Raw genomic sequence first — 17,077 nt, 5'->3', positions numbered from 1 at the left:
CATAAAATACAACACTTTCTGTATGATAATATCAGCGAATATCCAACTCTATTGACCTGACCAAGGAGATATTCATCTACACTTACTGACCTCGGTGAATATCACCTTGGTGAGGTCAATAGATAGAGGATATTTGTTTGTTTTGAGTGAATATGGAATATATCTCACTGAGATGTGAGAAAATTCAAATATTTTCATGAGCGCTACGCGTGAGTGAAAATATGAACATTTTCTCACTTTGAGGTGAGATATATTCCATACAAAACAAACAGATTTTCTTTTTTTTATATGCTTAATTACGTTGAGATATGCATTTTGCAACAAATTTTAATCACAGAGCGGGAAACAGACGCGCATCAACGAACATGACGTCAGACGTGTTGTGACGTTAGAAAGACGCACATGACATGAAGTTCCATTTTATTTTACTTCTTGCTGCATAACGTTATGAAATTCTCATTAAGTAAAATAGTTTGAATCAAGAAATATACTGTAAAGAACAAAGTGCGACTACAATTTTCATCCTGTTTTATGCAAATAACTAAAAATTTATACACAATGTACAAGTAGATCGGCAAAGCAATATCATTTACAGTGAGTGATATGGATTATATCTCACTGATAAAACACAGTATTTCATCAGTTAGCATAAAATAAACATGGATATTCACCTCATCATCATACAATAGCTGTTTACTAGTCATCTAATAAGAGCTGTCCGTAAGACAGCCAATGCTTGACTATTCAAATTGTTCCAGAAGCAGGCATATTACCCTAAATGTTAGAATACCTATAGAGTTTCAATCCAGTACCTCTATTAGTTTTGGAAATAGTAAGTTGCATGCAAAACTTTAACAAGACGTTTTAAGTTCAAAAGGGGAAATAATTTGGCCGGAATGCATGTCAGAGTTATGGGACTTGATGCTATAACCTAGTTTTATAACCTCGAAGACACATGTGAAGTTTCAATTCAATATCTGCATTTAATTTGGAGATAGCAACTTGCAAGCAAAACTTTAACCAGGATTTTCTATGTCCAAAAGGGGAAATAATTTGGCCAAAATGCATGTCAGAGTTATGGGACTTGATGCTTTCAACTAGTTTTATAACCCCAAAGACACATAATTCAAAAGGGGACATAATTTGGCCAGAATGCATATCAGAGATATGGGACTTGATGCTATAACCTGGTTTTATAACCTCGAAGACACATGTGAAGTTTCAATTCAATACCTGCATTAGTTTTTGAGATAGTAACTTGCATGTAAAACTTTAACCAGGATTTTTTAAGTCCAAAAGGGGGCATAATTTGGCCAAAATACATGTCAGAGTTATGGGACTTGACCCAGTGTGGTTGATAACTGACCTAGAAAAAGAAAAAATAAGTTTCAAAGCTATATGCCTTTAAATGATAGCCATATGTACTTGCACACTAAACTTTAACCAGAATTTTCTATGTCCAACGGGGTCATGACTTGGCTAAAATGCATGTCAGAGTTATGGCTCTTGATGCTATCACCTAGTTTCATGACACTGAAGACACATGTGAAGTTTTATTTCAATACCTGCATTAGTTTTGGAGATAGTAACTTGCATGTAAAACTTTAACCAGGATTTTCTAAGTCCAAAAGCGGGCATAATTTGGCCAAAATACATGTCAGAGTTATGGGACTTGACCCAGTGTGGTTGATAACTGACCTAGAAAAAGAAAAAATAAGTTTCAAAGCTAGATGCCTTTAAATGATAGCCATATGTACTTGCATGCAAAACTTTAACCAAGGTGTGACACCGACGCCAACGCCAGGGTGAGTAGAATAGCTAGACTATACTTTGAATAGTCGAGCTAAAAATTGTCCTGAAATGGAAGTTACAACCAAACATAAGACATCCTACTCATCTCAAAATTATCCTGAAAGGAAAATTAAATCAAAACTGATTTATAACCTAGGACCTTATTCATCATCTTTTCACAGGACCAGTATTGAAAATGACAAAGACCCTACATGTACAGGTTTAAATTCACTAGGATAATTGATAAAATAAGGTACATAAAAGCCTTGAACAGGACACTAACATTCTGGAAAGCTCTCCTTGTGACATCCATGATAACATAGAGCTATCACATCACTTTTTATGCTGCTGTATTAAATAAATACGAGGGTTGTCCGAGAAAATCGTAGACTTTTTTTTTATTTTTTCTAAAATAAGCCACGCATCAAATAATTATTTCAACTGGTGTTATTTCAATGTATGCTCTCTAGGACTATAAAGTTTAAAATTAAGTATCTGTCATATTATTCAAGTATTTTTTAAATAATGGACGTCAGTCAATGCTAGTTGGCGCACGCTCAGTTTTCCTTCTACTAAAAGAAGCGGCTTCCTTTTCAAATTCATGTAACTTTCCCGATATAGATTTTACACGATTAAAATTTATATCCTCGTTAATGGTAACGTGTGGCACATAATTATGTTGCGTTTCAAGTCTTTTGCGTCACTTACGTTAAAATAGTGATATAACTCTGAAAGTCACGGTCGCACGCACTTTCAGAAATGACTACATCAGATAAGTTGGTGGCGCAGAAAGTTTTAAAAGCATTTTGTCGCCCTCTCTTTGAATCACTCGCCCAACTTCCCTTAAAACGTTTGTACAACGTACAGCCATGTGTCCTGCTTATATCTGCCTGACTTCCAGAATTTTCCACTTCCTGTTTTGTTTGTGAAGGAGTCACAATGCGACCTACACAGTTTTTTTATTAATACTGCCTGCGCCGCTTACTTTACTGACGTCGTAATTTCTGAAAGTTTGTGCGACCGTTACTTTCAAATTTACATCAGCATTTTAAAGCAAGTGATGTCAAAAACTTGGAACACAACATAATTACGTGTCACACATTGCAATTAACGTCGATATAAATTTTAATCCTATGAGCTGTATATCAGGTAAATTACATGGTTTTAAATGGAAGCCGCTTCTTTTTGTAGGAGGAAAAATGAGCATGCGCCGTCTAGCCCTGACTGTCATCCATTATTTAAAGAATACTCAAATAATATGAGAGATATTTAATTTTAAACTATATATTCCTGTCAAGTATATATTGAATTACCATCAGTTAAAATAATTATTTGGTGCGTGGCTTATTTTAGAAACAAGAGGACCATGATGGTCCTGAATCGCTCACCTGTTCCCACATGACCCAGTTTTAAGTATGACGTCGTTTTTTCTATTATTTGACATAGTGACCTAGTTTTTGAGCTCATGTGACCCAGTTTTGAATCTGATCTAGATATCATCAAGATAAAAATTCTGACCAATTTTCATGAAGATCCATTGAAAAATATGGCCTCTAGAGAGGTCACAAGGTTTTTCTATTATTTGACCTATTGACCTAGTTTTTGAAGGTACGTGACCCTGTTTTGAACTTGACCTAGATATCATCAAGGTGAACATTCTCACTAATTTTCATGAAGATCTCATGAAAAATATGGCCTCTAGAGAGGTCACAAGGTTTTTCTATTTCTATACCTACTGGCCTAGTTTTTGACCGCATGTGACCCAGTTTCGAAACTGACCTAGATATCATCAAGATGAACATTCTGACCAATTTTCATCAAGATCCATTCAAAAATATGGTCTCTAGAGAGTTCACAAGGTTTTTCTATTTTAAGACCTACTGACCTAGTTTTTGATCTCAGTTGACCCAGTTTCAAACTTTACCTATATATCATCAAGATAAACATTCAGACCAACTTTCATACACATCCCATGAAAAATATGGCCTCTAGAGAGGTCACAAGGTTTTTTCATTATCTGACCTACTGACCTACTTTTTAAAGGCACGTGACCCAGTTTCGAACTTGACCTAGATATCATCAAGATGAACATTCTGACCAATTTTTATGAAGATCCATTTACAAGTATGGCCTCTAGAGAGGTCAAAAGGTTTTTCTATTTTTTGGACCAACTGACCTAGTTTTTGACCGCACATGACCCAGTTTCGAACCTGACCTAGATATCATCAAGATGAACATTCAGACCAACTTTCATACAGATCCCATGAAAAATATGGCCTTTAGAGAGGTCACAAGGTTTTTCTATTATTTGACCTACCGACCTAGTTTTTGATGGTACGTGACCCAGTTTCGAAGTTGACCTAGATATTATCAAGGTGAACATTCTGACCAATTTTCATGAAGATCTTTTGAAATATATGGCCTCTAGAGAGGTCACAAGGTTTTTCTATTTTTAGACCTACTGACCTAGTTTTTGACCGCAGTTGACCCAGTTTTGAACCTGACCTAGATATCATCAAGATGAGCATTCTGACCAATTTTCATAAAGACCCCATGAAAAATGTGACCTTTAGAGTGGTCACGAGGTTTTTCTATTATTTGACCTACTGACCTAGATTTTGATGGCATGTAACCCAGTTTCGAACTTGACCTAGATATCATCAAGGTGAACATTCTGACCAATTTTCATAAAGATCTTGTGAAATATATGGCCTCTAGAGAGGTCACAAGGTTTTTCTATTATTTAAACTACTGACCTAGTTTTTGAAGGCACGTAACCCAGTTTCGAACTTGATCTAGATATCATCAAGGTGAACATTCTGACCAATTTTCATGAAGATCTTGTGAAATATATGGCCTCTAGAGAGGTCACAAGGTTTTTCTATTTTTAGACCTACTGACCTAGTTTTTGACCGCACGTGACCCAGTTTCGAACTTGACCTAGATATCATCAAGATGAACATTCTGACCAATTGGCATAAAGACCCCATGAAAAATGTGACCTCTAGAGTGGTCACAAGCAAAAGTTTACGCACGGACGGACGACGGACGCTGCGCGATCACAAAAGCTCACCTTGTCACTTTGTGACAGGCGACCTAATAATAAAAAAAGTCTACGATTTTCTGGGACAACCCTCGTACTTACCAGTCATAATTTTGCCAAAATAAAGTCAAACAGGTAAAGTAGAGCTATCAAAATGAATGGTTCCTAAATATTCACAGAACTGTTTTGTCACAGAAAATATGAACTTTCATGATTTCTTGTAATATTATCAGTTTATAGTTCATATTACACAAAAAATTCTCTTTAAGGAAGTTATGGTTATAAAGGCTTTCAACTGCTCTTATTCTCATTAATCACTGTGTAATAACAGCTTTCCTTTTAATGTACATTGATTACTCATAAACATTTTGTAATTAAAGGATCAAAGACTATTTCTGGTACCTGACTGGCTGTCGAGTTAACTCCCTGTGCTGCCTGGTTCTGTGGTCGTCCCATTGTACTGTATGGCAGCTGTGGTTGTTGTTGAGCCATGCTGGTCACTGACATCATACCCCCACTGGTTTGTTGCTTGTTCATCTGATTTCCTACAAACATTCTCTGTTGTTCCTGAAAGTAAGTTTACAATTTTCAAATCCGTTTTGAGCCGTTATATGCCATATTTCAGTTATAATGTGACCAGTCTGCTGTACAGCTGGATTCTATACCAGTATAAAACAGTTCTCCAACAGTAACCGCTACTTCCCCATATCAATCAGAAGTGGAGGATGAATGACCTTGAGTCATGTAACTCATATTGTCTTCAGTTAATCATTATGAATAATCTGTGTTTGCTTTCTGATTTAAAGGCAGGATCTCCATATAGGAAGCTTTGTGTTCTACTGAGATAATTAAGCAAGATTTCACATCTGTAGACACACATCATAACCTAGAGCTATCACTTAATGTGATTACTTTCCCCACAATACCACCTTGTCAGAGGAAGTAAGGACCCTTAACTCGGCAACTGACCGGTCACGAAAAAAGTTAACGCACATCAGTTTAAAGTGCTCATATGTAATTTTACTGGAATCCCTTTAAAACCTTTTGGAATTACTTTGCACAACAAATCTTTTGCAATGGACAAACCATAAGATGGACTTTTAGAAGAGCACATATGGACAGTTTATTACTTCAAGTTACTTCATGCTGTACAAACATTATTTGCAAACTAATCCACTGTAATATAAATAACTTCTCGTACATTAGCTTATTTTGTAATATTCTCCTCTCTACCTTCCCCTTTAACCCATAAGAGAAAACAATTAATTAGCCGTATTGTTTTGGCAGTCAAGGTTGTAGAAAGTGATTTATGTCTCAAAATTGAGAAAGGTGTTGAATTAAAAGTTATAGATGTTGAAACACCCAAGTAACTGCACAAGTGTTTCTTCCTTGTTTATCATTACATGGAAATTCAGTGAAATTAAAGGTGAGTCATAACTGCCGAATCACTTATATTCTATGATTTACAAATGTCAGGAAGGAACATCTTTTGCATTCTGCAGAACAACTTGATGCTCTGGATTTTGCAAGGTAACTGAAGTGTATATAGGTTTATGGTTCCATGAGTTTTGATTTGTATATTTCTACACCAAGAATATCCGTCTTTTACAACATATTCCTGTGGTTATAGTTACATGTTTAAAGAGATCCACATGGAGGGAATTAACTTTATTTACACCATCTCGTAATAAAGGAACACGGCAATGGATGAAAACTAAGGTTTAGTGCCTGCAAACAAGTTTAAACTCTCAACTGGTGCTTTTATCATTCAACCTTCAAAAGCTGTGCCATGCTGTGTTCCTTCTATTTGTATGTTTGTGTACGTTTGTTACATGTGTTTTATTGTTTAAATTATGTTACTGTGTACATGTAATCAGCCACTCTGTACATGTTTAAATTTACATCTATGTGGAGTGGTGTATGGGAGACTGTATTCTTTGAATGTGGCTTTTCCTATTGAATCTTTGTTCTTGTTTTTTTAAAGACCTTAAAATCCAGGGCTGAATGTGAAAACTATTACTACAACTTGTTCTTTATTTATATACGTTAAAATAGTTTTGCACTAAGCCTTCACTTTCTTCCCTTAACATGTCATTGTTTAATTGAATGTGACTGCCTCATTATTACATGACAGACTGAAATTTTGCCTTGATCTGTTGTAGTTGTGAGGTGACTGACTGAAATCTTACCTGGGTCTGTTGTTGCTATGATGTGATTGGCTGAAATCTTACATAGATCCTTTCTTGCTACCTTTTTTTTATAGGCTGAAACCACAGCCTGATCTGTTGTTGCCATGATGTGATTGACTGAAATCTTACCTTGATCTGTTGTTGCTGTGATGTGATCGCCTGGAAATACACCCTGATCTGTTGTTGCTGCAATGTGATTGGCTGAAATCGCACACTGATCTGGCTTACTTTGATCTATAGTTGCTACCATGTGATTTGCTGAAATCACAACCTTGCTGTTGCCATGATGTGATCAGCTGAAATCTTACCTTGTTCTGTTGTTGCCATGATGTGACTGGCTGAAATCTTACCTTGTTCTGTTGTTGCCATGATGTGATTGGCTGAAATCTTACATAGATCCTTTCTTGCTACCTTTTTTTTATAGGCTGAAACCACAGCCTGATCTGTTGTTGCCATGATGTGATTGACTGAAATCTTACCTTGATCTGTTGCTGCTGTGATGTGACGGGCTGAAATCTTACCTTGATCTTTTGCTGCTGTGATAAGAGTGGCTGAAATCTTACCTTGATCTGTTGTTGCTGTGATAAGACTGGCTGAAATCTTACCTTGATCTGTTGTTGCTGTGATGTGATCGGCTGAAATCTTACCTTGATCTGTTGTTGCTGTGATGTGATTGGCTGAAAGCTTACCTTGTTCTGTTGTTGCTGTGATGTGTTTGGCTGAAATCTTACCTTGTTCTGTTGTTGCTATGATGTAAATAAAATGAATAAACAGTCTAGGCGGTGTATTTGTCGATTCGGCTATGTATGTTTTCGGCTATGTGGGGTGACACTTTGAGAAGATAATTGCGTAAATATGTGTGAACTGATAATCAATCAGTTATAAAAACATCTGCCAACTTGTATATTTGAAGTATGCCGAGGATTCACCAAAATTAACAACAATTACGGCATCCTTATTGTGCTTGGATTTTTACAAAAAGAACGACATGTACTATGTTTGTGACATGCAGTTGTATGACAAATTTTTAATACGTACGAAAGAGACATATTAAGTTTGTTAAAGTTTGTCACTTTTTGCTAATATTTTAGATAATTTTCTAATTCGTCAGTGAAATCAAGATTGATTTAATAAGTTAACAAGAGGGCCATGAAGGCCCTGTATCGCTCACCTGACCTATTGACCTAAAGATCATCAAGATTAACATTCTGACCAAGTTTCATTCAGATATGGTCATAAATGTGGTCTCTAAAGTGTTAACTAGCTCTTCCTTTAATTTAATCTGGTGACGTAGTTTTTGACCCCACATGACCCAGATTCAAATTTGACCTAAAAATCATCAAGATTAACATTTACAAAGATGACCCAATATTGAAATCGTCCAAGACTTTATTGAGAGTAACATTCTGACCAAGTTTCATTAAGATTGGGCCAAAATTGTGACCTCTGGAGTGTTAACAAGCTTTTCTTTTGATTTGACCTGGTGACCTAGTTTTTGACCCTAGATGACCCAATATCGAACTCGTCCAAGATTTTATTGAGGGTAACATTCTGACTAAGTTTCATTAAGATTGGGCCAAAATTGTGACCTCTAGAGTGTTAACAGTCAAATTGTTGACGACGGATGACTGACGGACGATGGACACAGGGCGATCACAAAAGCTCACCTTTGAGCACTTTGTACTCAGGTGAGCTAAAAATTGTCAAGATTTTAACGATGTCAATGGACTCAATTGGTATCCTGGCTAATTTCTTTAAAATGTTCTGAAACTTTGGAAAATAATGTAAATAAAAGACAGTTGATTATAGAAATCTCATGACAGTTTAAGTTATATTCTACTTTAGATTTGGAAACTGAACTTTTTATTTTGTATTTGCTTATACAATTATTCAATAAACATTGTAATTATTCCTGTTAAATGTGATTATTGACAATAATTAATTTCCCTATGCACAATATGACAGTCAACTGAGAGAAATAAGTGGCTCAGAACTTTGGCTCAAAAGTGGCTCTAAAGTGGCTCCAACTTTTTTAATTTGGCGAAAAGGGTGGCGATAAGTATGAACAAGAGCACCGCCTTGCGGGTGCTGACGCTCATCTGATTTTTTTTGTATAATAGAAATATTGTCCTACCTATGATTTTCTAAGTCTAAAAAGGGCCATCATTCTTGCAAAAAGCAGGATAGAGTTATGTTTCTTGATGTACAGTGTCCACTTATGATGGTGAAAAACTGTTGCAAGTTTTAAAGCAATAGCTTTGATAGTTTATGAGAAAAGTATACTTAAACATAAAACTCAACCAAGAAAATGATTTTCTAAGTCCAAAAGGGGCAATAATTATTGCAAAAAGCAGGATGGAGTTATGTTGCTTGCTGTACAGGGTCAGCTTATGATGGTGAACAAGTGTTGCAAGTTTCAAAGCAATAGCTTTGATAGTTTAAGAGAAAAAGTTCACCTAAACATAAAACTTAACCAAGAAATCTGGTATTTTCTAAGTCCAAAAGGGGCCATAAATCTTGCAAAAAGCAGGATGGAGTTATGTTTCTTGATGTACAGGGTCAGCTTATGATGGTGAACAAGTGTTGCAAGTTTTAAAGCAAAAGCTTTGATAGTTTAGGATAAAAGCTGACCTAAACATAAAACTTAACCAAGAAAACTGATTTTCTAAGTCCAAAAGGGGCAATAATTCTTGCAAAAAGCAAGATGGAGTTATGTTTCTTGATGTACATGGTCTGCTTATGATGGTTAACAAGTATTCCAAGTTTCAAAGCAATAGCTTTGATAGTTTAGGAGAAAAGTTGACCTAAACATAAAACTTAACCAAGAAATCTGATATTTTCTAAGTACAAAAGGGGCCATAAATCTTGCAAAAAGCAAGATGGAGTTATGTTTCTTGCTATACAGGGTCAGCTTATGATGGTGAACAAGTATTCCAAGTTTCAAAGCAATAGCTTTGATAGTTTAGGAGAAAAGCTGACCTAAACATAAAACTTAACCAGGCAACGCCGACGCCGACGCCGACAACCGCTCAAGTGATGACAATAACTCATCATTTTTTTTCAAAAAATCAGATGAGCTAAAAACCCAGAGGAGGCCTTGGATGTGATTGGCTGAAATCTTACCTTGATCTGTTGTTGCTGCCATGTGATTGACTGAAATCACACCCTTGTCTGCTGTTGCCATGGTGTGACTGGCTGAAATCTTACCTTGACCTGCTGTTTCTGTGATAAGATCAGCTGAAATCATACCTTGATCTGTTGCTGCTGTGATGTGATTGGCTGTTGGGGATGTTGCTGTGGCATCATGCCTGGTTGTTGTGGTCCAAGTTTAGCTTGTTGTGTCGCTGGCCCCTGTCCTGGCTGTTGCTGTTGGAAGGGTAACTGTTGAGGGGCTTGTTTCTGGACTGATGGATTAGATTGCTGTGGAAGATTACCTGTAAAATGAACAGCAAAACAACTTCCATTACATCTCAATCTTCCAGACTGAATCACTAAAATTCAACAGATATCAACTGTTACAAAAAAGACTGCCACAACCTGGATATTAAACTATCTGAAGAGCACATTTAGATTATACATAATTTATTTTAGGGTGATTGTGAAACAAGTTCTACAACTTATATTAATCACTCTCGACACCACATTCCTGATGGAATCCATCGCCACAAGCACTATCAGGAAAAGTTCTGACAGAACAAAACAGGAGTTGCCAATGTCCAGAGGAAACCCTGACTGGAAATAATTTTTATCAAATATAATTATGGAATATATTGTGGCTATGTAGTTAGCATCTAGATATAAAATACACTGTGCTGTATAAGGTGTATATAATGTTAATCTTAAATTATGTATTCTCTTTCTTTCAGACTGATTCTTATATCAATATTGCATTTTTTTCAAGTAAAAGGTCCCTGAAACAATATAAATCTAAACTCACTGTGGCTATTGGAACAGCAAGCTTTAAAGACCTATTGGACAGTTTTCTATATGTATATAGGCAAAATTTTTGTCTACTGACTAAGAGTCAAGTTTAAAACGGAAATATGTATTAACAAGGAGCTGCGTTCAATAAACGCTTGATGCCCTTAGTGGCATCCTTGTCAATACAAAGCAACCTAAGTCCAAAACGAGGTCAAGGTCAAACTGAGGTCAGGTGATGTTTGAAGATGAGGAATGGTCACAGGTTACATCTGTATTAGTATCAATTCATTCTTGTAACTGGTATTAATGCTAGACGAAAAGGTCCCATCTGGTTAACCAAGAGATGGCCCATATAAAGCAACTAAGTCCAAAATGAGGTCAAGGTCAAACTGAGGTCAGGTGATGTTTGAAGATGAGGAATGGTCACAGGTTACATCTGTATTAGTATCCATTCATTCTTGTAAGCGGTATTGATGCTAGACGAAACGGTCCCATTTGGTTAACCAAGAGATGGCCCATATAAAGCAACCTAAGTCCAAAATTAGGTCAAGGTCAAACTGAGGTCAGGTGATGTCTGAAGATGAGGAATGGTCACAGGTTACATCTGCATTAGTATCAAGTCATTCTAGTAAGGGGTATTGATGCTAGACGAAACGGTCCCATTTGGTTAACCTCGTACGGACGGATGAACGGACGAACAGACGGACGGACAGGACAGTCACTATATGCCTCCCGCATTAGTAGATGCCAGGGGCATAAAAATCATAGGTACTCAGGCTTGATCTTGAATTATCTGCCTTTGAAAATCAGAAAATACTAAAATATCCAATTTTCAAGGGCAGATAATTCAATATCAAGGCTAGGAAACTGCATTTTAATTCATATTTCTGTTTCAGACTTCATTTGCAGTCAGTAGACAAAGTTTAAAGAAATTCTGTCTGTAGGAAAATATTTGCCTTTATACATACAGAAAACTGTCCGATATGTCTTTAACACTGAATCAAAATGCAAGCTTTCCATGAGCAACTACAAAACATCATCAACAAACACGATAAAAGAAACTGAAAGATCTTTTTTATTGTAAGTGGAAGGAGAGGCTAAATCCCTAAGGAAACTCTAGGTGCACAACTTTAAATGCTGAACAACATTCTAAATGTTTCATCACTCTATGTGAAACAGTTTTAAGCGAAATTTGCAATACAAACATTTTAGCTCTTCACACATACCGTACGTTATCACATATAAGGCGCACTCGCTTATAAGACGCATCCCGACACTGGACGTGCAATCTGGGATCTTTTCCAATAACCTGCGTATAAGACGCTGTCATTTTTTGATATCAACAATGTCAAATATTTGTAGAAATGCATTATTTTTCGAACATTCTGTGTTTTGGGAAAAATAAAATGGTAGAAATCGCCGATGTTTTGGTAAAAAAATGCAAACTTCAGTCATTAAAAGTTAAAATATGTAATCAGCTTATATATAATTATTTTTCTGTGATAAACACATTGAAATGAATTAGAAACAGAGAACTTGCGTCTACAAAACAGCCGAAATTTTGACAATATTTGCCAATGTTACACAATGAAATAAAATAAAGTATTTTTAAAAATATATTTTTGTGTATAATAAAATGCATATGAATAACCAAGATACGGCGAAAATACGTCTAGAAAATATTGGCGTTATAAACCAAGATTATTCAATACTTTGCAGACTTGTTTAATAAAATGTAACTCTTTTTTTTGTATGTAATAAAATACATTTTAGCTCCTAGGAAACAGCAAAATTACGTCTACAAATCAGCCGAAATTTTGACGATATTTGCCGATGTTACTCAACAAAATAAAAAAAAAGTATTTCAAAATGTATTTTTATGTATGATATAATGCATTTGAATAACCAAGATTCGGCGAAAATACATCTAGAAATGATTGGCGTTACTCACCAAGATTATTCAAGTTTGCAGACTTGTTTTATAAAACGTAAAACTAAACAGAATGTTTTAAAATCCTTTTTTGTAGGTAATAAAATATATTTTAGCTACTAGGATACGGCAAAATTACGTCTACAAATCAGCCGAAATAATATCGCAGATTTTATTGCTGGGCTGTCAAATGATATGACACGTGTCAATCAATCATAGCTTGACATCTGCCAGTCAAATACAGGTATGCCAACTTCGATATATTACCCAATCGCGTTTGAGTTTTGAGTAGCTAGGCATCTCTATATGCCTGTCATTTGGCAAGAAGATTAGTCCAAAATAATTTCCGTTAAACTTTGCCATTCTTTGAAGATGCCAAAGTTTGACATCAATCAGTGCCAATCACAAAGCTGTTTATTTGCGGATTTGAAGCATCAAATATTTCATAACGAGTGTGTGTTTAACAATTAACACCCTAAAACAGTTCTCTGTAATTGGCGCCAATTAACTTTTATTTTCGGTTTGCGGGCTGTGAAAATATTTCTATGTTCAGTTAATGTCCATTACAGTTTACAAGTTAATTTAAAGCCAATATATTCTGGTGTTTTAAAAGGAAAAAAAAAAATTTATCAAAAAAAATATACTTCTGAATCGTAAAATAAATTAATATCGATATTTATAGCGGGCCAAAATACGGTACGTGCTGTTACAGATTTTATCACCGCTATGCAAATGGCTGTCGAAAAACGTAAGTAGCAGTTTGCAATGACTGAAATAAAGATGTACTGAGGTGTAAATTGAAGATTTTTTAGGATTTTCTTTAAATTTCCTTGTAGTACGCGCTTATAAGACGCATCCCACTCCTTGGACTGGAAATACGACTCCTAAAAATGCCTCTTGCAAGCGAACATGTATGGTATTTTTGACTAAGCCAAGGTCCATAATTCTGGTCTTGTGGATTGAAATCCAAAACAAACGCCAGGTGCAAAACTTCAATGAGTAATATTCTTTCATGGTTTCACTACCGGTACTCTAGATCAAATATTTTTTTAAATGTATGAGACACAAGCTTTGAACCCTTTCATGCATATTTTTGCTAAGTTATAGGTCGTAACTCTGGTCTGTCTGTGTGAAATTCCAAATAAACCCCCAGGTGCACAACTTCACAAGCCAAATAACAATCCTAGCATCTGTCATAAATCTAAGTCAAATACTTTTTGAGATATGCAAAATATAATTTTGAACAGGACATCCAGACAGATGTACAGACAAGGGTAAGTCTAAGTGCCCCTATCCCCTAAACAAAAATGATTGGAGGGCAGAATAACGTCAATTCAGAAAGACTACACACCTTGTTGTGGTTGTTGAGACTGTGAATGTTGTGTAGTTTGGGGATTTGGCTGTGGCATCACAGAGGGCGCTGTTGTAGGTACCTTGAAAATGTCTGTCGGAGCTGGTGATGCTACATAAACAAATTATATTAATAAGACTTAGCAAAAAATCTTGGCTAATATCTGAAAACATAAAAGCAAATTAACATCTATATCCCCAATTACCATAAAGTGCATGTTACTTTCCTTCATATTAAGGAATTTAGTAAATTTCTAAAGAAATAAAACTTAAGCTAGAAAATGCTTTTGTAAAAAAGCGCATGTCTCCCCCAGTGCAAAGTCCTATAGGCAAGAAGTCAATAGGGGTCAGGAGCGAAAGTCAAAGAGACACTGATGGTTGGCTGGAGTGTATATCAAAATCCCCTTGATCAAAATCCCCTCCACTGAAAAATGACTGGGTGTTACAAAATCCCCTTCATACTTTTGCAGGGGGTATCATAATCCCCTCTGTGATTTTCATTATAGATATATAGATATCAGTGCTCCAAATTATATTATGTTTGCTAAAGGCATTGTATTTACATGTTTTATGCAATAGACTTTTAAATCGTATATAGATGTATTTGAACTTAATGAAATAAGTAAAAATCACAGAGGGGATTATGATACCCCCTGCAAAAGCATGAAGGGGATTTTGTAACACCCTGTCATTTTTCAGCAAAGGGGATTTTGATCAAGGGGATTTTGATTGTCTCCCGGTTGGCTGCAATAGGGATCATCTACTTGGCATGTCCAGTCATCCCGCTAAATTTCAACACTCTTGGCCTAGTGGTTCTCAAGTCACTGTTCAGGCTCCTGTGACCTTGACCTTTGATCAAGTGACCTCAAAATAAATAGGGATCATCTACTCTGCATGTCCAATCATCCTATTAAGTTTCAACATTGTAGGTCAAGTGGTTCTCAAGTTATTTCCAAAAAATGATTTTACATGAACAGGCCACTGTGACCTTGACCTTTAATAGACTGACCCCAAAATCAATAGGGGTCATCTACTCTGCAAGTTCAATCATCCTATGAAGTTTCAACATTCTGGGTCAAGTGGTTCTCAAGTTATTGATCAGAACTGGTTATCAATGTTCAGGCCCCTGTGACCTTGACCTTTAACGGAGTGACCCCAAAAACAATAGGGGTCATTTACTCTGCATGAACAATCATCCTATGAAGTTTCAACATTCTGGGTCGAGAGGTTCTCAAGTTATTGATTGGAAATGGTTTTCCATGTTCAGGCCCCTGTGGCCTTGACCTTTAACAGAGTGACCCTAAAATCAATAGGGGTCATCTACTCTGCATGACCAATCATCCTATGAAGTTTCATCATTCTGGGTCAAGTGGTTCTCAAGTTACTGACCGGAAATGGTTTTCAATGTTCAGGCCCCTGTGACCTTGACCTTTCACAGAGTGACCCCAAAATCGTTAGGGGTCATCTACTCTGCATGACCAATCATCCTATTAAGTTTCAACATTCTGGGTCAAGTGGTTCTCAAGTTACTGACCGGAAATGGTTTTCAATGTTCAGGCCCCTGTGACCTTGACCTTTAATGGAGTGACCCCAAAATCTATAGGGGTCATCTACTTTGCATGTACAATCATTCTATGAAGTTTCAACATTCTGGGTCAAGTGGTTCTCTAGTTATTGATCAGAAATGGTTTTCCATGTTCAGGCCCCTGTGACCTTGACCTTTGATGGAGTGACCCCAAAATCAATAGGGGTCATCTACTCTTCATGACCAATCATCCTATGAAGTTTCAACATTCTGGGTCAAGTGGTTTTCTAGTTATTGATCGGAAATGGTTTTCAATGTTCAGGCCCCTGTGACCTTGACCTTTGACGGAGTGACCCCAAAAACAATAGGGGTCGTCTACACCAGCAGCCCTACAACCCTATGAAGTTTGAAGGTTCTAGGTCAAATGGTTCTCCAGTTATTGCTCGGAAATGAAGTGTGACGGACGGACGGACGGACGGACAGGGCAAAAACAATATGTCTCCTGGGGGAGACATAATTAGTTCAGGTATGGTGTCCTTGTTTTGTGGTTTGGTGTTCAGTGGAAATTACAAAATATCAAACATAGTATTCTCAAATACCAAAATTTTACAACAGTTTAAATATGGGCATATTTTTGTTTGTTTGTTTGTTTTGTAATGACTGGCAGTTAACCTAACCAGTGATCCTGGATTCTGTATCCATACAAACCTGTTCTCCGCAAATAACTGCCAACTCCCCACATGAATCAATGGCAGAGGATGAATTATTTCACACACAATGTCTTGGGCAAATCAATAAAAGAAAGAAGTATAAATTATATACCACCAAGAAGATTTTTCATATGTTCATCTTCACCAGGTACTGGGGTGTGAGCCCTCTCTGAAACATAAACCCATCAGTCATGCAACCACTCTAGTAACGCTTTAGTAACCTTGAACTGTTTGTCCTCAGTCCTTCATGTTTTTCAGTTTTATACTATTTCAAAATGCTACTAAAAACTATTTCAGTTACACTGCATCAATACATCATGCTGGAAATTTTAACAAAAATAAACTCAGTTCTTTACAAGTATCAAACACCTCCTACATAAGTGGATCAGAAACAGGCTTCTTAAAGTTCTTTATCATTTTAATTCAGGTTTAGAAAGACCTACACAATTTAGGTCATATGTAATTTTTCCAGCTACAATGATGCAGGCAATCCTAGGTGTGCCCCTTGACACTACTTTAGACAAGGACTTGCACACTGGTAGGACCAGCTTGGTGCATAATTTCAGACTAGCATGAATACCTGGGTAGACCACCGACATTCTACAAGTCACCTGCATA

The 17,077-nt window shown here is 36.4% G+C and overlaps 2 protein-coding genes across 6 annotated transcripts in view; both read right to left on the bottom strand.

Moving 5' to 3' along the window:
* The window catches only part of LOC123536115 (uncharacterized), a 164,548-nt gene that overhangs the window by 39,491 nt on the left and 107,980 nt on the right, over positions 1-17,077 (bottom strand). The gene's annotated exons all lie outside the window — the stretch shown is intronic.
* The window catches only part of LOC123537136 (mediator of RNA polymerase II transcription subunit 25-like), a 98,917-nt gene that overhangs the window by 55,288 nt on the left and 26,552 nt on the right, over positions 1-17,077 (bottom strand). For 4 of the 5 annotated variants that reach the window (XM_053528559.1, XM_053528556.1, XM_045320710.2 and 1 more), the window contains exons 8-11: positions 16,572-16,628; positions 14,226-14,336; positions 10,273-10,457; positions 5,237-5,401 (exon numbers count right to left, since the gene is read on the bottom strand). In XM_053528559.1, the coding sequence (XP_053384534.1) occupies positions 5,237-5,401; positions 10,273-10,457; positions 14,226-14,336; positions 16,572-16,628 (518 nt within the window). The remainder of the gene's footprint in view (positions 1-5,236; positions 5,402-10,272; positions 10,458-14,225; positions 14,337-16,571; positions 16,629-17,077) is intronic. The other variant, XM_053528558.1, reaches the window with a different exon arrangement.

This window comes from Mercenaria mercenaria, chromosome 17 (genome assembly GCF_021730395.1).
Source record: "Mercenaria mercenaria strain notata chromosome 17, MADL_Memer_1, whole genome shotgun sequence".
NCBI classification, from domain to species: Eukaryota; Metazoa; Mollusca; class Bivalvia; order Venerida; family Veneridae; genus Mercenaria; species Mercenaria mercenaria.
Note: the sequence above shows the minus strand (reverse complement) of the source record. Positions and strands in the feature narration are given on the sequence as shown.